The 24,849-nt window shown below is 41.1% G+C and overlaps 1 protein-coding gene across 1 annotated transcript; it reads left to right on the top strand.

Moving 5' to 3' along the window:
• Positions 1-24,849, top strand: PLA2G15 (phospholipase A2 group XV). The gene is made up of 6 exons (XM_083370368.1): positions 1-278; positions 10,212-10,368; positions 12,955-13,073; positions 13,808-13,906; positions 19,622-19,846; positions 22,487-24,849. Exons 1-6 carry the CDS (start codon positions 113-115, stop codon positions 22,996-22,998), a joined length of 1,278 nt encoding a protein of 425 aa, XP_083226494.1. The 5' UTR covers positions 1-112; the 3' UTR covers positions 22,999-24,849.

The following is a 24,849-nucleotide window of genomic DNA, read 5'->3' as shown; positions in this document are numbered from 1 at the left end:
CGCTCGGCGCGCTCCGCCTCATTTCGGCTCGGGAGCGCGAGGCGGGCGGAGCTCCGTCGCTTCTCTTCCGTTACTGCTGCGCTCGCCGGCGGGGCGAGTCCTAACTGAGGCGATGGGGCGGCTGATGCTGCCGCCGCCGCTACTCTCCGCCTCGCGGCTCCTCCCGGCCACCCCGCTGGCCCTCCTGGCGCTGCTCCTGCTTTGCTCCCAGCCGCCTGCCGTGACTCCGGGACCTCCCCGGGGCAGGACTCGCCCCCCGGGCCCCCCCGTCGTGCTGGGTAAGGGGTGGGGGGCGCCCGCTGTCGTAGCCCCGCTCCCCGAAGCCCTCGAGTAGCTTCAGGAGAAACCCCCACCCCCCAACACGCTTCTCTTCCCATCCCAATTTGGGGGGTCGTTCTTTTTTTTTTTGCAAGCCTCTGGGTCAGCGGAGAGGGGGGGGCTTGCGGGTCGTGGGATGGGCGAACGCGTGTCGGGTAGGACCTGGCGTAGATGCGCCTGCTGGGGGCGGGCTTGCAAAGTGGGCTTCCGACGTGACACACACACACACACAGGTGTACGTGTGCATGGTTCAAACGGGACCTCCTCGACTCGGGGCCAAAGCTGCACGCGGGGAAGGGGAAGGGAGTCGTGGGAAAAGCGCTCTGATGGCGGCCGGCTCTTGCAAAGTTTTCGGGGCTCTCTGCGAGGGCATAACTCTGGCTCGCCTCGAAGTAGGCTGGGTATGTGAAGGATCTGGGTTTGTCTCTCTTGTTTTCTCCTGCCTACTGACTGACCTGGGGCCGATTTGCATAATTTGGGGTTGTGGAGTAATTGAGAGGATGATGGGCTTTTTTTTTTTGGAGTTGTGGTTTCTGCCTAAATGAAGAGGGAGCCAAAGCCTTTTCCAAAGGAAATTTATTTATTTAAAAGGAAATTCCGTGGTCGATGCCATAAAAGAGTGCACGTATTTTTAAAATTTGGTTAAGTTTAATTTTTTGCAGCTCTCTTGGTGGTTCTTGGCTTGAACTTTTTTTTTTTTGGTGGGATGGGGATGGGGGACCAGAAGCCAAGAAGCTCAGGTTTTCTGTATGCAATTGGGCTGAAAGATGGGGTTGAAGGTGGGAAGGGAACCATCCCGGGTTACTTACCCGTACCAAACACCTTGAAGCTTTTACTGGTCATTTATTTCTTCATGAGAGTATCTTCTCTCTTTCCAATATCTATAAATGGATTCTTTAGGGGAACTAAAATGAGATCCCTTCTTGCTTGGCAAAGCCTGCAGTCGGGACTAATCCTAGTATTAAAAATGGGTTTAGGGACCCTGGTCTTTTAAAATACTAATTTTGCCTTTGTCCTTAAAGGCAAAAGCAAAAAAAAAAGGTCTGTTTAACTTTGAAACTAGGGCAGACATCTGTACGTTTGCTAATGTTACGTAAATGGCTATAATCATTATATGGATGCAAGACTTTAATCAATGCAAAACAGGAATCTGTCTCTGCGGTATTTGGGTAATCAGTGTAAATTCTGGGGCATGTTTAAAGGCTGTCTTTAACTTCACTAAACTCACTGACTTCTCTTTACTGTCTATATCCAGAGTCTAATGTTTCTAAGAGAAATACGGATTTATAAGAGCACATGCTCTGTCTGGGCAAATTCCTATCACACCAATTTTTCCTTGCAGAAATTTGTAATTTTGGTTGATTTCAGTCTATGACCCTACATCAGGGGTCTTCAAACCTGGCCCTTTTATGACTTGTGGACTTCAACTCCCAGAATTCTGGGGGTTGAAGTCCACAAGTCATAAAAGGGCCAGGTTTGAAGACCCCTGCCCTACATAGAAATAGCCCCCTTTCACTTGGTAGGCTTTGTTGTATAGAGATGAACGGAAAAAAATAAGTTTTTTGGCTAATTACAATGTATTTTACAGACAAGGGTGGTTTTCTCTTTTCAGAAACTAGCTATAAAAAGGATTAAATTTAAATTGTGACCTGTTGAATTCATGGGGGAAAAAATAGATGCCTTTTCTCCAGTGATTCATCCTTATTGTTTTGTCTTCATGGGAAAAAAAAGTTTTGACATTTAATCTGAAACTGAAAATGATGAAAATAAGATTATATCCATCATGTGATAGGCAGATGTTCGGGATAGGATTCTTAATTCAGTAACTAAGCATTCTGTTATGAGTAAGATTTTTTTTAACCGACTTCTGTAAGAATCCACATAACTTTTACAAATAAGATTTACAGGGCAGTATTAGTTTCTTATCTCTAGAATTTTGGGGTAGAAAATACTTCGTAGCTGTGTCTCCAGAGAAGGGATTAGTGCAGGGGTCTTCAAACCTGGCCCTTTTATGACTTGTAGACTTCAACTCCCAGAATTTCTCAGCTTGCATGCCTGGCTGAGGAATTCTGGGAGTTGAAGTCCACAAGTGATAAAAGGGCCAAGTTTGAAGACCCCTGGATTAGTGTGTATGCAAATATGTTCTGAGTGCAAGTGTGGAACAGGAGATTTCCAAGTCTGGAGTTTGGTCTGAAGCTTAAGTAAGTACTGAAAACAATCCTTTGATTGTTTTTAAGTCATTTTATTGTTATTTAAACTAATTGCTTTACAGGTAGTCCTGCCTCGCAAGAAGTTCATTTAGTGATGATTCAAAGTTACAACACTGAAAAAAGTGACCTATGACTGTTTTTCACACTTAGGACCATTGCAGCCTCTCCATGGTCACATGGTCAAAATTCAGACGCTTGGCAACTGGTTCGTATTTATGACGGCAGTGTCCTGGGGTCATGTGATCTCCTTTTGTGACCTTCTGACAAGCAAAGTCCCTGGGGAAGCTGGTTTCACGGATCAACGGTGTCCCTGACTTAACAACTGCAGCAATTCACTTAACAAATGTGGCGAGAAATCTCGTAACATGGGACAAAACTCACTTGGCAAATTTCTCACTTAGCGACATAAATTTTGGGCCCCGTTGTGGTTATAAATTGAGGACTTACCTGTATTTTTAACAGGAGGAGAGAGATCCTGGAAACTCTGCCTGCTTTCCTTAATTAAGAAGTCCTCTGGTTGCAACGGCAATTGAGGCCCGAAACTTGTCACTGCACAAAGATATCGCAAAGCATCACATGACTGTATTACTTAGTGACAACAATCCTGACAGTTTCCACTGCCGTTAAGCGAGGACCTGACCATTTCTTGTGATGCCCTGCCAGCTTCCAACAAAGTCAGTGGAGAAGGCAGCTGGAAGTTGCAGGTCCATAACGGGTGGCTCAGGGATGTGTGAGCGCACATGCTGCAATGTGGCTGCAGGTGGGCTCACGGGTGGGTGCCATAGTGGAGGGTGTTGTGGCATGGTGTGAACGTGGCTGGGCGTGCAGGTGGAGGCTTCTCGAGAGAGAAGCTTCCCCATTATTTTTGCTTTGTTTATCCTTGTTTATTGTCTTTTCTTTTACTCTGAAGACCACTTCCTCGTCTTGTTCTGCTTTCTTAACCCTTAAAAGAGAAAAAGGAATTACAGGAAGTTCTCGACTTACGACCACAACTGAGCCCAAAATTTCTGCTGTTAAGTGAATTTTGCCCCATTGTGTGACCTTTCTTGCCACAGTTGTTACGTGAATCACCACAGTTGACAAGTCAGTAACACGGTTGTTAAGTGAATCTGGGATCCCCATTGAGTTTGCTTGTCAAAAGATGGCAAAAGGGGATCACATGACCTTGAGACACAGCAATGGTCATAAGTATGAGTCAGTTGCCAAGTGTCTGAATTTTGATCACATGATCCTGGGATTTGCTACAAAGGTTGTAAGTGGGAAAAAGGGTCCTAAGTCCCTTTTTTTCAGTGTCATTGTAACTGAACGGTCAGTAAATGAACTGTCGTAAGTCAAGGACTACTAGTACTGGGGATGAGAATCAGAGAAGGGAGCATGAATTAATTGTCAAGAACATCATTTTAGGTGGCTTTAATGCCATTGTATTCCCACATGCATGTTATTCAGTCACCAGTTTGGGGACTATATTTTCTTACTACCATTAGTTTTTTCCCCCCTCTTGTTGATGCATTTTTCTGAATGTCACCTGATTGTCACTGACTTCTAATAATAATCTGCTGAGTAACCGTATGTTGATCCACGTAGTTCTGTGAATGTAATGTTCCAGAATTCTTGGAAGAACTGACTTGTTGCATAAGTAAACCTCATTCAAGTGTTCCAGTGGAGAATACATTTAAAGAGAGGGGAAAGGCAAAAATCAGAAAACAAAGACGGTCTAAACTTTGAAAAGGTATCCAGAAGCTTAGATTCTTAATCAGCTTCGGATAATAGTTGTCTAAAATTGCTAATTATATCATGTTTCTAATTGGCTAAACCAGACTGAAGGTTTTATCTTTATCTTTATTAGACTTATATACACCGCCCTTCTCCCGTAGGACTCAGGGCGGTTCACAAGGTTTTTGAAATAACAATACAACAATTACAAAAATTAAGAACAGTTAAAATGATTACATTTAAACCTTGAATAAATATAAAACCCCAATTAAAATCCAATTAAAACCCCAATTAATACTCTCAGTCCAGGCCAGAAAGCTCAAAGAGCCAAGTCTTCAGGTCCCGGCGGAATGAGCGAAGGTCATTTACCTTATAACTTCATTCCATACCTTAATATTATTATTTTGAAATAACATACAGTTCATGTTGGTCATATTAACAACAAATATTTTTATCTTCTTGATCTTAAAACCTGTTTTATCCATCAATTTTGTTTGGTCTTATATCTTTATATTTTTGGTTAAGATCTTTTGAAAACTGCTAATGCATTAAATTCTTTTGGTTTTCCCATTAATATTTCAGTTCCCTTTAAAGGATCTTCCGAAACCAGCATCAAATCAAAGCTCTTATCTTGTCTCATTTTTAATTCCAGCCTTCCTGAAAATAGTTTTCATTAGTTATAGAACGGCTTGTCCGAATATCTGTAAATAAAATGCCTGAAACTCTTTAAGAGATAATTCACAGCTACTTTGCTTGCTCCCAGAATAATATTCTTAGTACATGCAAATGGAGGATTGGATGTTCTGTGCAGGTAGTACAACAGCATTGAAAAATGTGGCTTACAACTAGTCCTCACATTTATGACTCTTGCAGCAACCCCACGGTCACGTGATCAGAATTTGGGCACTTGCCAGCTTGCAAGTATTTACAATAATGGCCAGTTGCCGAGGGGAAAAACTGGATGCATTTAACAACTCATAATTCTCTTAACACCTTAAAGACCACGACAAAAAAGGTTGCAAAATTGGATGCAATTGACTTAACCACCACAGAAATTCTGGTCCCAATTATGGTGATAAGTCAAGAACTGTCTGTAGTACCAAGTAGGCTGTTTGGTCAAATGAACAATTGCAAATCATTTGTTTTCTTGCTTTCATTAGAGAACACATCCTGGTAAGGAAAATTGGCATGCAAAAATAACAACCCCAAACCCGTAGGTTACCACTTGTTAATGATAATCCACTGGTTTGGGTTATTTTATTGATTTGTATCTTGCCTTTACTACTTTTACAAATAACTCAAATAACTTTACTACTTTTACAAATAACTCCCTCCTCCCATTTTCTCCACAACAACAACCCTGTGAGGTGGGCTGGGCAGGGAGAGAAGTCACCCAGCCAGCTTTTATGGCTAAGGTGGAACTAGAAACTAGAACTCACTGTCTCCTGATGATTGGCCCAAAGTGACCCAGCTGGCTTTTATGCCTAAGGCGGGAGTAGAACTCACCGTCTACCGTTTTCTAGCCTGGTGTCTTAACCACTAGACCAGGGGTCTGCAACCTTGACAACTTTAAGACTTGTGGACTTCAGCTCCCAGAATTCCTCAGCCAGCATGCCTGGCTGAGGAATTCTGGGAATTGAAGTCCAGAAGTCATAAAAGGGACAAGTTTGAAGACCCCTGGCCTAAGTGCTATTGCTATTGCCCTTATTTCCATCCATCCATCCATCCATCCATCCATCCATCCATGATGCACAGTAGCTAGAATGCAATATTGCAGGATGACTGCCAACTATCAGCAGTTCGATCCTAAACAGCTCAAGACTGATTTAGCCTTCCATCCTTCTGAGGTTGGTAAAATGAGGACCCAGATTGTTGGGGGCAATGCGCTTCTTCCGTAAACCGCTTAGAGAGGGCTCTAAAGCACTACGGGGCCGTATGTAAGCCTAATGCTATTGCTATTATATTGTATTCTCCTTGGCAGAAATGTTTGCCTTCTAATCACTTTCTGGATGCCATAAATATAATAGATGATAATTTCCCATTTGGAATGTTTCTGTGGCAGAGAGAAGCAAATAGTTGACTTGCTGCCCATTTTCTACTTTTTTTGTACACCCCCCCCACACTTTTTTTTTAAAAAAAAAACTCATCAAAGGTAAAGACTAACACCAACGAATATAAAGTGAAAAGAAAAAGAAAGAAAAAGAAAAACTCCAGAAGTGCAGCAAGAAATAGGAAGAAGTAGCTTCTGGTTTTCTTTGCAACAGTTACAAATACAAATGCAAAATTGCCTCTTACTGAAAAGTTACAAAACGACCTCTTTTTTGAGTATATTTTGTCTATTTGTGTTTTTTTTTCCTTTTTGTATATTGTTGCAAATTTTGCTACCTTATATTGTTTCAAAATAATGATGTTTATACTCTCCTTGAAAATAGGGTTGCAACATCCAAGTCTTTTTTTCCTGTTTCCACGTACAATTAATTTCTGCTTTATTAATAAGGTATGATTAGGGTAAATCTGAATTCACCTGAGCAAGTGCTAGATATTACTGCAGATGAAACCTATTCAGGGGAAGCACTGTGATTTGTACATACTGACAGAGACAGTTTTAAAGACAACTACATAGCACCTGCAATATGATTGCCGTACAGGTAGAACTTGACTTACCATCACCCATTTAGTGACCATTTGAAGTCACAGTGGCATTGAAAAAAAAGTGGCTTACGGCCAACTTCACTCAGGACCGTTGCAGCATCCCTGCAGCCATGTGATCAGAATTTGGGCACTTGGCAACTTGCCATATATTCAGTATGATTTCAGTATCCTGGGGTCATGTGATCGCCTCCATTGACATTGCTTGTTGGAAGCCTGCTGGGAAGGTCATAAAGGGGGATCGCATGACCCAGGAACACTACAAACCCCATAAATAAATTCCAAATTGCTAAGCACCCAAATTCTGATCACATGACCCTGGGGATGCTGCAACGGCCTTAAGAGCCTTGGTGGAGCAGCGGGCTAATGCCTCCTTAAGTAACACCAGCTGCCTGCAATTATTGCAGGTTCGCATCCCACCAGGCTCAAGGTTGACTCAGCCTTCCATCCTTCCGAGGTAGGTAAAATGAGGACCCAGATTGTTGGGGGCAATTAAGCTGACTTTGTAATAATGCTGCTTGGGTGTGTGTGTGAAAGCCCTAACAAGCAGGCATATACATAGAATGAAGGCTACTGCTAAGCTTGTAAGCCGCCCTGAGTCTTCGGAGAAGGGCGGGATATAAATGTAATAAAAATAAATAAAAATAAATAAGTGCCCAAGCTAAGTTATCAGTCACTTTTTCAGTGGCTGCAACCTGTACATCTTGCTAATATTCTCCATGTTGACTAGGCTTTTCTGGGGTTTCAGGCTGAGTTGCTTCCTCTCTCTTGCCTGGATGTCCAAAACTGAATTTAGCATGTGCGAAGTATGTGCTTCTACTTTGGGCTTCAGCTCAAAGTTTCATCGTGAACCAAAAAAGATATTGTGACACTAGAAAAAGCGCAGAGAACAACAACAAAGATGACAAGGGGACTGGAAGCTCAAACATAGGAAGAACAGTTGCAGGAATTGGGTATGTTTAGTTTAATGAAGAGAAGGACCAGGGGTGACATGACAGCAGTCTTCCAATATCTCAGGCTGCCACAAAGAAGAGGGAGCCAAGCTATTCTCCAAAGGACCAAAAGGCAAGTCAAAAAACAATGGATGGAAACTAATCAACGAGGGAGGCAACCTAGAACTAAGGAGAAATTTCCTGACAGAACAATTAATCAGTGGAACGACTTGCCTACAGAAGCTGTGGGTGCTCCAACACTGGAAGTTTTTAAGAAGAAATTGGACAATCATTTATCTGAAGTGTTATGGGGTTTCCATGCCAGAGCAGGGGGTTGGACTAGATGACCTCCAAGGTCCCTTCCAACTCTGTTACTCTGTTCTGTTATCTGAAACCTGATTCCCAGAATTGTATCCTGGTACATATCCCCAAATTTACAAATTCCTTGCTTAACAAAAGGAAATGTTGGTCTCAGTTGTAATCTGAAGTTGAGGACTACCTGTAATTAAAAAAAATGTTCACATTTGAAACAAACCTTACTGGATGTGTTTTGAAGTTTGAAACCCTCCTAGTATGTTTATACAGTCGGAACAGCCAACTTCATATGAAAAAACTGTCAGCATCTACAATCTAAATGTGTTGTACACTTTGAGTATATATAATTTTCTCATTTTCAAAGAGCAGTCATGCCACACAGGATTTTCCTGAGAGTTGCTTTTTTGGGGTGGTATTTGTGTGTGTGTGTGTGTGTGTGTGTGTGTTTACTTTTGTTTTATTTCTAACTCTACAATGTGATTTACAGTATATTTAGAATAATTTTTTTTAAATCCCATTTATATCCCGCCCTTCTCCGAAGACTCAGGGTGGCTTACAATTTAAAGCACAAATCAATGTGCTTAGCAATAATTGCTATTTCAAGAAGTTTGGCTTATGTTCTTTAATAATGTGCAAATGATTTTCTGTTTCATTCAGTCTTACAGCAAAATCCAATACAAATGAAGTTTCCTCATACCTACAAAACCAGGTTTTCATGGGTGTGATACAAGATTGTTTGTTTTTTTAAAAAAGAAATCCTGAAAATTAAGTGGCTCATTTGATTGTGTGTTGTCCCCAGGGGGGTGGGGGGTTGGGTATTTTGTTTTTTCTTTTATATTGGTTTTTTATTCTTTGTAAGTCACTGAGAATCACTGAGAGTGGACAGCCATATAAATCAGATGGATAGATAGACAGACAGACAGATAGTGACAGATAGACTGACATCGATAAATAGATTGATGGAGAGACGAATTGACAAATAGATTGATAGATAGATTATAATTTTCATGTTTTGCCAAGGGAGATAATTGCCTGCAAAGGGCTACCAAATACGTGTTTAGGAAATTACTGCAATTAAGCCTTTTTGGGGAATTGTGCAAGGCCATTGCTCACTAAGTAAAGACTTTCATTGTATGAAGGATATGCACTATTTAGAAACTCCATTATATATTTGTTAAAATCCTAACAGAACTATTTTGCTGGCAGAGGATGTGATCTCTTTAGCTCAGATAAAGCATGAGTCTTCGGAGAAGGGCGGGATATAAATGGAATTAAAATTAAAAAAAATTAAAAAATTATCCACTTTGCCTATGAAATCCTTTCATCCAAATAAAATCCACAGACACGCTTACGAAATAAACATGGGAGATTAGTGCTGATCAGGCTCTTTGCTTGGAAGTAATGCTAAGCTAAGATTCTAAATCTCGCTGGGGAATTCTGGGAGTTGAAGTCCAGGCTTCTCAAAGTCCAGGTCAAGGTTGAGAAACACTGCTCTGGGGATACACTTGTCCTCGGCTTATGACTGCAATTGAGCCTAACGTTTTTGTTGCTAAGTGAACATTGCCTCATTTTACAAGCTTTCCTGCCACGGTGGTTAAGTAAATTGTTGCAATTATAAAGTGACTACCACGGTTGTTAGGGGACTTTGCTGGTAAGGAGCAAAGTCACTTAACAATTGTCCCCATTGACTTTGCTTGACCCTGGGACCCGCAACGGCCTTAAATGTGAATCAGTTGCCAAGTGTCTAAATTTTGATCATATGACCATGGTCATAGTTCCCTTTTTGCAGTGCTGTTGTAACTTTGAACGGTCACTAAACTGCTGTAAGTCAAGGACTAGCTGTAATTGCTGGGAATCTACCTCACTCCATTTGCTTACTGAGAAGCCTGCTCAGTAACTTTCAGCAATTCTGTGGTGCCCACTGAGAGCAAAAAAAAAAAAAAAAGAGCTTCATGTTTGGTAGGAAAATAAAATCCAACGTGTTCCCAAGCATCTAAGACCATCTTTTGAGAGAAAAAGGCTTGGATAAATTTACAGAATTTCATGTCAGTCTCCCTGTCTTGTATAATTACAGTGCCAGGAGATTTGGGAAACCAGCTAGAAGCCAAGTTGGACAAACCAGCCGTGGTGCACTATCTCTGCTCTAAGAAGACAGACAGTTATTTTACATTGTGGCTGAATTTAGAATTGTTGCTTCCAGTTATCATTGACTGCTGGATAGATAATATCAGGTGGGCTTGACTGTGGTTTGTATAATTCAGTCAGATACTGGGATGTGTGTGCTGGGAGGGGGCAGGGGCAAAAGACTGGCTAGAAATGAAGAATCGTGAATTAAGAGAAAAATGCTCTGTAAAAGTTGAGTGGATTTGACTGATGGAATTTATAGGCTGCCCTGATTTATTACAAGTCTGGCGTGGGGTGGGTTTATACCAGGGCTCTTCAAACTTGGCCCTTTTATGACTTGTGGACTTCAACCCCTTAGCGTGCCTGGCTGAGGAATTCTGGGAGTTGAAGTCCACAAGTCCTAAAAGGGCCAAGTTTGAAGAAGCCGGGGTTTATACCACGTACAGCAATATTGTAGCACTGATGATGTTTACCTAGTTTGGCAGTGAAACATCTGCAAGAAAACAACCAAACTCAAGAACCCCAGACAGCAATATTGCAATATTATAACCTAGTTAAATCACCCAAAGTCTAGAAAAAGCCGTCATTGACCAGAAAACCATACCAAGGCTTCTGTTACCTACAATAATTCAAGGCCTGGAGATGGAGAAGACCATACTAAGGGACCCATCACCCCCAATTCAGAGCCTGGAGATGGAGCCAAATTTTAGGGCTTGCTTAAATAGGGCCAGGATGAGTGGGGGGGGGGGCTTATGAATCTGCTGGGAGAATGGCAGTCCAAAAGGCAGGCACTAGGACAGAGAAGGCTTAAGGTTTAAATTTTGTGACATCACACGGATAGACAATTTATCTTGTCAGTGGTCAAGTCGCTTTGAGTTTTCCCAGTTATCCATCTTGCACTGTGGCTTTTAAGCATCTGATCGTTCATTCTTCTTTGCATGTTTTCTGTGAGTTAATGATCAACTTGCTTGTCACAGGAATGTGTAATATTTCAAAAGAACAAACAGTATAGATGATGCAGTCTTCCTCCCCCCCCCCAACTGGAAAGTAGAAGCAAGTTAATAAATCTCTCGTTGACAAGGCATTTGTGCATTTATTGGTCAAAATGACTTAAGTTACAGCCATTAATTACATCAATTGCAGGAGAAAGAAACAAAATGGTGAGATTTCAGGAGATACGTCATCCGTGCTTCTATTGACCGAGATTATAAAGGAGTGGAGAACGTGACTGGCTAGGAAAAAAAACGACCCGGCAATTAAGTTTAACCTAGTTAGTTTGCTTAAGTACAGTAGTGGCCAAAACTGTGGAAATCTTTTTGGAAAAGTGTATTTTTGAGGTTTGATGGCTAATAACACCACTTTTTTTTGGGAATAGTACCCTAAAATTATATATCAATGGAAAGATAATTTAATCAAGAATGGAATGCAACAAAGTTTGTTCAACTATCTGTATTCTGTGAAAAGCTATAGCCAAATAACCAGAAAAAGGAAGCACAACTTGCTTAGGTTGATGTCAGGTAGCTTTCCTTCATCTGATTGTAGCCAATGAGCATGAGTGTTTAGAGAGCCAATCAGGTGTCGTTTTGGCAATGAGCCGATCAGATCACAGCAGGATTCAGTTATTGATGTCATGTATTGAAGCTCAGAGGAGGACATTTGTCAGTGTGTTATGTGATGGCTATCAGGTTGGTTGGGGGTTTTTGTGTTCTTTCATTTAGTGAGCTTGTAAAATTAAAGTCATGGTGCAAAGAGTTGACTGGTCGCCCAGAAAGCGATGTAAAATAGTATGATTAAGTGAACAAGGCTACAGTTATAAAGAAATTAGAAGACAAATTGGTGGAAACTTAAGCAAAGGTGGCATTTCTACTGTATGCTTTCCCCAAAAGATTTCCACAGTTTTGGCCACTACTGTAGATGTGTCGGAATAATAATTCCTAGAATTCTTACCTCTAGAGCCTATTGACTATGGGGATTACAAATTCTGAGAGCTGTAGCCCAGCACCTTTGATTGGGAATGATGAATTAACAGTTTACTTCTTAGGATCCTTTTGTAACAATTAAACTTGACTTTTAGGGCTTGCAATGCTAAGTGGATACATTTCTTAGGCTATATTAAGTCTTCTAGAGGGACTTCGTTAAACTACTCTATCCGAAGGTGACTGACACTGTCCCAACTCTTAAGTGGAATGTAGCAAAAGGCAGGCTATGTTTATGGCGCATTCCGCTTACCAATAAATTATTAAAGGAAGCCAATCACTCCCTAGACATGGTTTTGCCCTACAATGGTACGGTCTGATCCTGAAAGCTGATCCTGAAGAAATGAGTTCAGAAAATCCCATTTAAAAATGTACATTTTGTTTATCTGATAGCTACGATACGCAAAGTATTACATAGAATATAGTTAATTTTAAATTATTTACTTTCAGCTCAGAACAAAGCTGAAATGACAACATTACAAAAATTATGAGTTTGCTACATTCTTTTCAACAAAGTTCAATGCATTCTGAGTTAGAACGGAAACCAGCACCTTGTTGTTGACTTAGAGGCAGAACTGTAGGTCCATAAAGTCCACGCTGACTGCTACCAGCTAATCAGCTTCCAGAAAGATTGGCACAGAGGATGAAAATAGGCAAAAATACGCAATCAGGTAGGATTCTGTTCCTGTTTGAATTAATGCTGATTTTTCTCCCCAGGCTAGTGTACAATCGAACTAGTGGCTCTACTGCTCCCCCAGATGGAGTCGATATCAAAGTCCCTGGATTTGGAAAGACTTTTGCCTTGGAGTTCCTTGATCCTAGTAAAAGAAGTGTTGGTAGGTAATCTGTTTTCATCAGGGTATGGGGCAGTATTAGGTAGCCGAAGCCTGAATAGCCATTTCTCAGAGCACAATTTTGTCCGCTGTTAGCTTTTTTGTGTGTGACTGATCAATAAGAGGAGGAACAAAAGAGCACATCTGTAGGTCTGATCGTATATGCCAAAGGTCTATAGAACTCTGTTAGCTTCCCTCCAAAGTGGTACCTGTTTATCTACTTGCAGCTGCATGCTTTTGAATTGCTAAGTGGGCAGGAGCTGGAGCAAGGAACAGGAGCTCGCCCCATCATATGGTGCTCAGGTCTCAAACCTGGGCTGCTGGCTTTCCAGCTGACAAGCCCAGCACCTTAGCCACTGAGCCATCATGCCCACCTCCCCACCTCAACCCCCCACCCCATTTCAACAACTAACGTAACGTTAAACTTACAGATAAGGCCACCTGGTGTGTGCAGAAGTTGGGTTTTTTTTTTTGAAAAAGTATTTTTTTAAAAATTAAAAAGAATGAATTTTTAAAGTTCATTTTGTCAATTTAAATTCATAATAAAAAAAGAAAAGCTTCCAAGTGAGGAGGAATGTGCTTCTACACATAATAGCTCATTAAGTCAATGCCCCCTTGGAAAAGCAACGTATGAGAATTGGGCTGGAGAAGAATCTCTGGTTTAAGCTCTCTCTGTGCAAAGGGAAGATTGTTAATTGGAACTGTTGCTGACTCCCAGGTTCTTTTTTTTTCTGCAGGCACGTACTTCTACATGCTGGTGCAAAAGCTAGTAGATCTGGGCTATCAGCGAGATGAAAGTATTAGAGGCGCTCCTTATGATTGGCGGAAGGCACCAAGTATGACTTACATTATTATTATTATTATTTATTTTAATCCCATTTATATCCCGCCCTTCTCCGAAGACTCAGGGCGGCTTACAATTTAAGCACAAACCAATGTGCTTAGCAATAGCCTTCATTCTATGTATATGCCTGCTTATTAGGGCTTTCACACACACCCCCAAGCGGCATTATTACAAAGTCAGCTTAATTGCCCCCAACAATCTGGGTCCTCATTTTACCTACCTGGGAAGGATGGAAGGCTGAGTCCACCTTGAGCCTGGTGGGATGCGAACCTGCACTAATTGCAGGCAGCTGGTGTTACTTAAGGAGGCATTAGCCCACTGCTAATTATAAGGATTTGGGCTCTTAAATCTTTTGATGATAAGATTATTAAAGGTTATCTAATAAGAAAGCTACCATGCTATCAAGCAAAAGGCCATCTTCTGGAATAATTGTCCCCCCCTCCCCCCCAGGTTGCTTCTTGACCTCAAGTAGCCTTAGGTAAGTTTACTCAGAAAATTAAGGTTACGGATGTTATTTATTTACTGAATTTCTGTGCTACCTATCTCACTAAGACAGTGAGCCTGGGAAATTTATGAGCTTGGAATATCATCCCTTCAAGACTTTATTTTGCCAGCGGGCTTGGAAAACCCAGAGTGGGAGTCAGGTGGATTACTTGACCATGTGTTATCGATGGGGGGGGATTTTTTTTTTATTGTTTCCCCTCCCCCCATACTGTGTTTTTATTGTTTGTATTGTATGCCAGCGAGAGTCACTGTGAGCGAGTAGGCGGCTATATAAATTCTCTGAATAAATAACAGTTTAAAAGTGCAAAAAACAATTAAAATGGAATTTTAAAATTCCAATTAAAAACCAAGATGATGGGCAGCCTTTTACTTGGCTGAGAAATGTCTCATATTCCCCCCCCCCAAAAAAAATGGTCACATTTATTTATTTATTTATTGATGGGATTTATATCCCGCCCTATCTCCCGAAGGACTCAGGGCGGCTAACAGCAAAACATATAATAAGTACAGAGATCAAGATAGAAATAAAATTGAGAACATCTGTGCAAGGAGAGTAGCATGTAGCCTGTGTAGATAGGAGGACGTAGAATCGGAATGTTGTTAATACTTATAACTCTCCTTTTTTTGATGTGGTTGTGTCTCCCCCGGCAGACATTTCCTCAATGAATAAATCCCATTCTTTTGGCTTTAAATTTTCAAATGCATCAATGGGGAGAAAAGGGACAGTGATTATAAGATGTGTGAGATATAAGATGTGATTACAAGATTACGAGGATAGCAGTTACAAGAAGATTAGCGGACTGGAGGCTAAAACATATGGAGGAACAGTTGCAGGAATTGGGTATGTCTAATGAAAAGAAGGGCCAGAAGTGGCATGATAGCAGTATCTGAGGGGCTGCCACAAAATAGAGGGGGTTGACTTGTTCCCCAAAGCGCCTGAAGGCAGGACAAGAAACAACGGATGGAAACTAATCAAGGAGAGAAGCAACCTAGAACTAAGGAGAAATTTCTTGACAGTGAGAACAATTAACCAGTGGAATGCCTTGTCTCCAGAAATGTTGGGTGCCCCCTCACCGTAGATTTTCAAGAAGAGATAGGACAGCCTTTATCCGAAATGGTATAAGGAGGAAGTTGGGCTAGAAGACCCCCAAGGCCCCTTTTAACTCTGTCATTCTGTTATTATACACAGTGACAAGGTGTCCTCAGGTTATACCCCCCAAAAATCATAGCAGTGTAACTAAAGTTCCATCTCTCTCTATTTAATGTGTGGTATACCTAAACCCTTTGAACACTATAAATCAGATTTTCCCACTTTCTAAGAAATTTTGCTTTCGACCGTTGACCTAGGTCCTCTTCTGCTACGTTGTTCATCTCTCCTCCTGCCCCTTTTTGGCAGCTTATGCAATTTGTCTCTCTCTCAAACCAGTCGCAGCCCATTGTTGAAGATGGCATGTGATTTTGATGCTATTTTTGCTAGTTGTGTTCTTCGGCATTTGGCAGGCTCTGCAGCCGCATTTGAGATTTTAATTTTGTTGCCTCGTCTGCCAGGTTTTATTTTCAACCACTAAAGAGCTAATTTTTTTTAAAAAAAATCTCAACAACTTCCCTTCCCCTGTGTGTGTGTGTGTGTGTGTGTGTGTAACTTTCATTCTTGAGAAAGCGTTGCTTCCTTTTCATATCTTTGCAAAACAGGATCGTGAGGGTTAGATTTCATAAGAAATTGGAACGTTTCATATGCCGCATGGAAGCTTTCCAGCTTCTTCAGGAAGAGGAGGAAAATGTCCTGGTTAATGTACAGTAGCCAAAAAAATCAAGCAGGACTAGAATACAGTAGTCCCCATCTTATGACCACAATCGGGCCCAAAATTTCTGTTTGCTAAGTGAGACATTTGTTAAGTGACTTTTGCCCCATTCTATGACCTGGCATTGTTGCTAAATGAATAAACTGCAGTTAACGTTAGTAACACGGTTGTTAAGTGAATCTGGCTTCCCCATTGCCTTTGTCAGGAGGTCACAAAAGATGATTCACACGACCCCGGGATATTGCAACCGTCGTAAATATGAGTCAGTTGCCAAGCCTGTCTGAATTTTGATCACATGGTCACGGGGATGCTGCAGTGGTCATAAGTGTGAAAAACTGTCATAACTCATTTTTTTTCCAGTGATGTTGTAACTTTGAACGGTCACTAAACAAATTGTAAGTTGAGGACAACCCGTGACACCTTTTCCAACTGAAGCAATTTATTAAAAGGCATGTGCTTTTGGTGAATGGCAGATAATCCTTGTTTAACAATCAGTCACTTAGTGAATAATGTTTGATGTTATGACCAACCCTGGAAAAGGTACTTAGGAAGCAAATTTGAAGTTCGGACCACCGGGCCTTTTGTGGTCATGTGACCACATTTGGGGCCCTTGTCACCCAGCCCACTTTTATGGCTTCTTGCAGTGTCCTACAGATGTGCAACTGCAATTTATGATGTGTGGGTTGTTGGGTGGGTTTTTTTTTTGGCCAGAAACTAATAGAGATTACTTCCTGTTTTCAGCAAATAAAATAAAATTAAAAAATCCCATTATGGACATGAGGTTGGCTTAATGACTATGCCACTCTCTTTACAACCACTGCATTTGCTTGACCACCACCACCACCATGAAACATATCGTAAAAGTGGGTGGGTCGTGTGGGTCTCTTGACTTACAACCGTCATGACTTACGATGGGAATTTTGGGCTCCGTTATGGTTATAAATCAAGGACTTCCTTGATTTAGCTCAGAGGTCACCAAGCTTTGTCGGTTGCTGGACTGGAGGCAAAGGGAGGGGGAAGCATTTTACATGCATGCGTGCACCGCAAACAGGGCAGGGCTAACGCCCACATGATACTAACCCTACCCCGTTCTTACGTGGTACAGTGGCTGTTTTTGCACCTTGCAGCGCAGCAGCGGCCCGTTTTTTTGCACCGTGACACGGCGGTACCCATTTTTGTACCCTGTGGGTGCGGCACCTATTTCTGTGGCCCACAGCGTGGCAGCATCTGTTTTTGCACCATACAGCACAGCAGTGGCTTGTTTCCGTGCCCCAAGGTATGGCAGCAGTAGCAGCATCCCGTTTTCACGCCCTGAGGTGCAGTGGCAGCCCATTTTTGTGCCCTGTGGCGCAGCGTCCTGTTTTTGCACCCTGCGGCCATGGCACTGGCACAAGTGAGGGGCTGTGCATGCACACACACGGACTCTGGCCAGCCTGTCCCGTGGTGGCCCACTACCAGGCTGCGGCCCACATGTTGGGGACCCCTGCTTTAGCTCATTCCATGCGATGGATCTAATGAAATGAGCTACAGCTCCCCAAAACATCTGCCTTTTAATGTGAGGCTACCCAAGTCCTTCCAAGTGATCCAGGTATCCAGGTGTTTCTGGCCAGTTCACACTGCTGCTCAGCCTTAAAAACAGCCTTAGGAATTTGAGATCCTAAGAATTGCATGCAAACATAAACCTGCTTAGTGACTTGAAGTGTTTACCCAATGATGCAACTGACTGTTGCAAGGCTGTTTGCCAATCAGTCTTGTGGCTCCGTTGATTGGATGCTGCAAGAAAGCCAAGAGCTCTAGCGACTGATTGATAAACACAGCTGGGGGAAAAAAAGCAACATGATTAAATTACCCCAACCGTGGGGGGGGGAGAAATATGTCCCTCTAAAACTATTTTACCTGATCACACATAAGCAGATTGCAGGTGTATTATTTGTGTTTGAACCAACTTTTTTTGTTTTGTTCGTTTATGCCGGATGATAAAAAGTTGGTTTCTCCCTATTTGAAAGACCAACCTTTTTTAACCCAAGCGCAGAAAACATTTAACTTGCTACACGAGTTTTTTACTTGGAATTATGAACTTCAGGCCGAAACTTTTAGAAAACTGAGTACGCTGACAAAAAATATCTTTGTCAGTTTTTTTGCTGTACATTGTTACAATTTTAAACAACCACAGTGGAATAATAGAAACAATGAAAAGAATGTGCAGTGCTCTTAATATATATATATATATATATATATATATATATATATATATATATATATATATATATATATATATATATATATATATATATATATATATATATAATTCCTGCTTTAAAATATCACCCAAGGAGCAAGAACAAAGGGATTTTTAAATACAAAACTAAACAAATCACCTGCAAGATATACAAATATGATCCTTTTTAAAATAGACATTCACGCTGAGCTCAGACTGTTGGGCTATAAGGCTAAATTAGTTAAGGGCGGTCATGTAAAGAATAAAAACTTTGCAGTTCTAAAAAAAGGGCATTAATTTTCAAATTTAATTTTTATCGGAAATGTCAGGTTTCACTTCTGTGTGATTCACTGAAGGGGTGTCAGAAAAATAAGCAAACTCTGAAGTCTTACGCAGACTTTGTCCTTATTCTACAATTATATCAGAAGATGAAATACAAGTATGTCTTCATAGTTTTATAAATATTGTTGAAATCAAGATTAACTTTAGGGCTTCCCTGAAATGTAGGTGCTAGTGTGCATATCCTTCATAAAGTCATTGTGTAATATATATATATGTATATGTGTATGTGTATATGTATGTATGTATGTGTCTATATCTATACATATACATACATACATACATATATATATATATACATATATATATATATATATATATATATGTGTGTGTGTGTGTGTGTGTGTGTGTGTGTGTGTGTATATATATATATATATATATATATATATATATATATATATATATATATATATATATATATATATATATATATATGACAAATGCTTGTTAACTCTTAGATTACCTTGCTAGGCCCCAAACATGGGACAAATCTTTATCTCCTATGTCAGCCTATCTTGAAGGCCATGAATTACTTTGTTAGCAAATAACCAATTCAGAACTCGAGCACAATCACTGGAAATGTTTGTGATTGATTGATTATTGGTCATTTCTTACATTTCCTTGGGCAGACCTTTTTTGTTAGCGTATAAAGCCACCTTGAAAACAAATCACTACTCTATTAAAAATTCTTGCATTCTTTCCCTAGCAGGCTACTTACTCCCTTGTGCAATAGCCAATTCAAAAGTTGATAATCAGTTGACAGGTCAACAAAGGCTTTGAAACTGAATGAAGGTAATGACTTCCTTCTTTCCATGGGGTAACCTCTGTGTCTTAATCCTTGCAGATGAGAATGGAGACTATTTTGAGGCTCTCCAGAAGCTGATCGAGATCATGTATGAAGCGTATGGCGAGCCGGTGGTCTTAATTGCCCACAGCATGGGGAACATGTATTCTCTGTACTTTCTCAGCCATCAGCCCCAGGAATGGAAAGACAAATACGTCAGGGATTTTGTGTCCCTGGGAGCTCCGTGGGGAGGAGTACCTAAAGCTTTCCGAGTGCTGGCATCAGGTAGGTGGAGCTGTGGGGGCTGTGTTGCACAGTTGGATCCTCAGAGGATGTGGGGAACAAGTCAGTTTGGTCTAGTGGTGAAGGCATCAGAAATCGGGAGAGTGAGTTCTAGTCCCACTTTACGCATGAAAACAAGTTGAGGGTCTTTAGGCTAATCACTAGGACAGGGATGGCGAACCTTTTAGAGACTGAGTGCCCAAACTGCAAGCCAAAACCCACTTTTGTATCATCAGGTGCTGGGTTGGCATGGCCCATTGGGTGGGCGTGGCCCATTGGGTGGCTGTGGCTGCGGTGGTAACGGCAGGCTGGGTGGGACTAAAAAGTTCAATCAATCAATTCCAACTTTGCGAGATCTTTTTTTTCCCCGCAAGAAGTTGAAATTGATTGATTGAACCCTTTTTTTTTTGCACACGGCGGCAGAGGCCTAAAGTGAAAAGGTTTTATAAAACCCAGCTGAAGGCCTAGGACTGGGGCAGTTGCGTGCGTGCCCCACAGAGAGGGCTCTGCGTGCCACCTGTGGCATGCGTGCCACAGGTTCACCACCACGGCACTAGGAGATTGAGTCCCACCTTAAAAATTCTGGCTGGGTGACTTTGGGCCAATCACCAGGAGATGGTTAGGTCCCATCTGAGGCATGAAAGTAGTTGGGTGACTTTGGGCCAATCGCCAAGAGACAGTGAGTTCTAGCCCCTCCTTAGTCATGAAAGCCAGCTGGATGAATTTGGACCAGTCTCTTTCTCGCTTTCTTTTCTTTACTTTTCTTTTTTAAAACAAGTTTTACTGGTTTTCCAGTTTTACATCCAAATATTTAGAAAGCAGCGTGGTGATTGTGTAATCAGTATTTCAATAACAAAATCTTTTTGTACATGTCTCAGGTTGCATCATCAAAAAATCCCTCTCTATTTCCCTTAACATTTATTATAACACATTCAAGCTAATACATTTATAGTTATAGCACGTTCGATTAAAACATTTTATCAATATAGTTTTACTTGTGCATATCCATGTCCTGTTTTTAAATTTTACCTAATTTCAATTTTCAATTACAGTATTCCAATTCAACCTTTAATATCCATAGTATTTAGATTTCGGGTAACCCAAATTTCCTTTATTTCACTACATAACAATTGTCACATCTAAAATACACATGTTACTTACTTAAATACATTCTTATTTTATTTCACAAACCTGTTCTATTTCTCATCCTAGGACCTCATCACTTACTAATAAAATATCCTTTACTGTCTCAGTCCATCTTCTGTATTATAATTCAAAACTATGTTCTAATAACTAATTTTCATTTCCCTTATAAATCTTCAGTCCTAAATATTAAGCCAACTGATACTTATTAAAATCTCCCTTTAGCCCATTAATTGAGACGTTAGGCCAAGGGTAGGCAACCTCGGCTCTTTTATGACTCATGGACTTCAACTCCCAGAATTCCTGAGCCAGCTATGCTGGCTCAGGAATGCTGGGAGTTGAAGTCCATGAGTCATAAAAGAGCTGAGGTTGCCTACCCCTGCGTTAGGCTCTTCTATCATGAATCAAACAATCCCATTTTTTAAATCTAACTCTGGCTTTCTTTTTGTGCCAAGCTTGCTTCCATACCAGTGGCTTTAAATCCTCAAGTAGATCTCCCTTCATTCCTGTACATGTTACTTGAATCAAGGGAGACCCATCTAGTTACCAATTTTCCAAAGGAACTGGCCCATTTATAATCAGTAAATTGTTCCCCTAGTAGTTCAAATCTCCGTGTTTGGTTTGGTATATTTATCTTCAGTTCAGTCTGGTCTTCTTCTTCCTCAGGTTTCATCTGGTTTAAGTAAAAAGTCATGTCCAATGTTGTGACTGTTGTTTGGCTGTCTAGGTTTTCAGTATGCTGTACTTGTTGATCTTTAGCACCCTCCGTCTTAGCATTGCTTTCTCCCGCTTCTGTCGCTTTTGGGATTGTAGGTTTTTTTTAGTTGCAGTCAGGATTTGGCTGTCAAAGTTCTCAGTAGATTGCACTTGTTGTTCTTGATTGTTTTGCAGACATTTCATTACCAAACTAGGTGACCTCATCAGTGGTAGAACGGGGTGGGGTTTCTTCTCATGTTATATACTAGTGGCTTGGCCTGTCATTGTTAATGGGAGTGGTCTCGATAAGATACTGTTAAAGCAACCACTTAAAAATTAATCTGGTATAATCACTTTCCTCTCTCTGAAAGAAAACGCTCACGGGAAGTGGCACAATTACCGTATTTATCGGTGTATAACACGCACCGGCGTATAACACACACCTCATTTTAAAAAGGAAATTTCAGGAAAAAAACTGCTGCTTCGGATAATGGGTCATTAACGTTATATCGGCGTATAACACGCACACATCATTTGCCCCCTATTTTCAGGAAGAAAAAGTGCGTGTTATACGCCGATAAATACGGTACATGATTGTTTTTGAAGGGGACAGCAGCTTTTTTCTTAATGTACTTCAAGCTTTTATATCAAACTTTTGAACTGAGGCTCTCCACATTATTTGTTGAGGAAGGGGGTCCTTATCTAAGTTCCAAGTTGTACTCTTTTGCGGGGGGGGGGACTTAAACCTGAGTTACGAGTTTATGATCAACTGAATTCCTAACAAGTCCTGCTTTAATGTCACAGGTGACAACAATCGGATCCCGGTGATCAGCTCCTTTAAGATCAGGGACCAGCAAAGGTCGGCTGTTTCCACCAGCTGGTTGCTTCCTTACAATTACACTTGGTCTCCAGAGAAGATCTTTGTCAGCACACCGTCGGCAAACTATACGATTCGGGATTTCCAGAAGTTCTACGTGGACATTGGTTTCGAGGATGGTTGGCTCATGAGAAAAGCTACCGAAGCTTTGATTTACAGCATGACACCCCCAGGCGTACGCACACACTGTCTTTACGGCACCGGAGTCAATACTCCGGTTTCATTTTTTTATGACAGCTTACCAGATAAGGAGCCAAAAATCTTTTATGGGAACGGAGACGGAACAGTAAACGTAGAAAGTGCCTTACAGTGCCAGAAGTGGGTAGGTCAGCAGGAACAAAAGGTCATCCTTTATGAGCTTCCAGGATGTGAACATATTGAGATGCTTTATAATAACTTAACCATATCCTATGTTAAAAAAGTTCTTTTTGGCTCATGACACAGTAGAAGTTCCACCTTTTCCTCCAAGACATTTAAATGCTTTTTTTTTCCAACGGGAAAGCACAAAAGGATGTTTTGGACCTCTGTTTTTAAAGCTTCTTCTTCTTCCTTCTTCTTTTGGGCTTATTGAATCTTGTTGGAAATTAGCACTATTTTTGGTCAGCTAATGGTTACTTGTTTTCTAGAGTAACATTCACAACAGGCCTGACAAAATGCGCTAGTGCCGTGTCTCAGTGCCCATCTGTGTGAAGGCGACGTAGACGGTATTCCTCTGTATGTTTATCGAGCAAGAAGGTAAAGGAGAAGACCTTAAGATGTTCTCGCCAAGAGGTCACCAATGCTGGGTTGTTGTTGCCAATATGAACCTGGGAATTGTGAAGCCCCTGCAAAGGGTGTTGATCTAAACAGGCATGGGTTTAACCTTAGATTGGCCTCAACAGCCCAGATGTGAATTGTTCTTGAAGACAATGCAGGAGCTGGAAGTCCTTAACAAGATTTTTTAAAGTAAGATGAGCCTATTAATTTGGTTCCTACTTGACAAGATGAAGGCTAAAGGATAATAATAAAATTTGCTATCAATGATTTTCACATTATATTTTAAGCTGGTGATCCAGATCATTTAACAGTAGCTGTGACATTAGTACTTGATGTCTTCGATATGGTCAAAGGCCAGTATTAAGATAGGAACTATTTTAGCCAGATGCCTTTCACTTGAGACCTTGGAGTGATTCTCTAACAACCCGTTGGTTTTTGAAGTGAGATACTAATCCCACTATTTTTGCTCTTACACATATTGCCATTGTGAGTTTCAGTAATATCTCTCCCCAAATCCAGATGTACCCTCAATACAGTATGGACATCTACTTTTTTCTCCTGGTGGTGTCAATTCTCTACCCTAGTCCTTTGATTATATCTTCTTGCATAAAGCTAAAGAAAACAGAAGGGCATCACTCAGATCTGCAGCAAGCACACATAAATTGTGAGAAGGCCTTTGAAGAAACAATACCTAAAATTACCTGGGACTGGAGAAGACTAATGATTCAAAGGCTGCCATTTGGTATTTGTAGCCACCCAACGAGTCATCTGATCGATAGCAATCCAGCAATAAAATAGCTCAAGTCTCTTTACAGCATGGGTGTGTTAGACTTCGGCAATTTTAAGACCTATGGACTTCAACTTCCAGAATTCTCCAGTCAGCCATGCTGGTTAGGGAATTCTGGGACTTGAAATCCACAAGTTTTCAAGTTGCCAAAGTTGGACATCCCTGCTTTACAGGAATGCAGCCCTGTGCTGGTTTCGGCTTGCGTTGTCCTATTGTCCTGTCTGTTGAATGTAGTTGCGAACGTTCGAATGACAAAATCGACCTTTTCCAACCAGTGGTTTCATAGAATGCTTTGAATGCAAAAACTTGAGATCTGTGCCAAACCTCCCAGCTGGAATATCGGACAAATCTGTAAGTTTCAACGTTGTGATTTCAAACCAGGCCTTCTCTGACCAGAATGTGGAACACCAGTGGTAAACTCCTTGAGCAAATGTATTATTCCTGATTCTAAGACCTTGGTCTGTAGGCCTGAGAAAGCAAACCCATGGAACCTACACAAAACATCTCTCCATCTTCTCCCTCACTAATATGTAATACGTTTATGTCTTTTGAAATGATGAAATGATGATAACTTTATTGTCACTTTGAATGTACACCAATCGGCATACATCAAAATGAAATTTCGTTGCATACAGCTCTCAAAGGGTCACCACCTCCGATATATACTCCTTGTTCGGGGCCCGCTCAAATTTCACATTGTCCATTTTAGTCTCTAGGGGGTGAACGATGGCACACAGGACAGATGGA

This window comes from Vipera ursinii, assembly GCF_947247035.1.
Source record: "Vipera ursinii genome assembly, chromosome: 10".
Classification (NCBI taxonomy): Eukaryota; Metazoa; Chordata; class Lepidosauria; order Squamata; family Viperidae; genus Vipera; species Vipera ursinii.
Note: the sequence above shows the minus strand (reverse complement) of the source record. Positions and strands in the feature narration are given on the sequence as shown.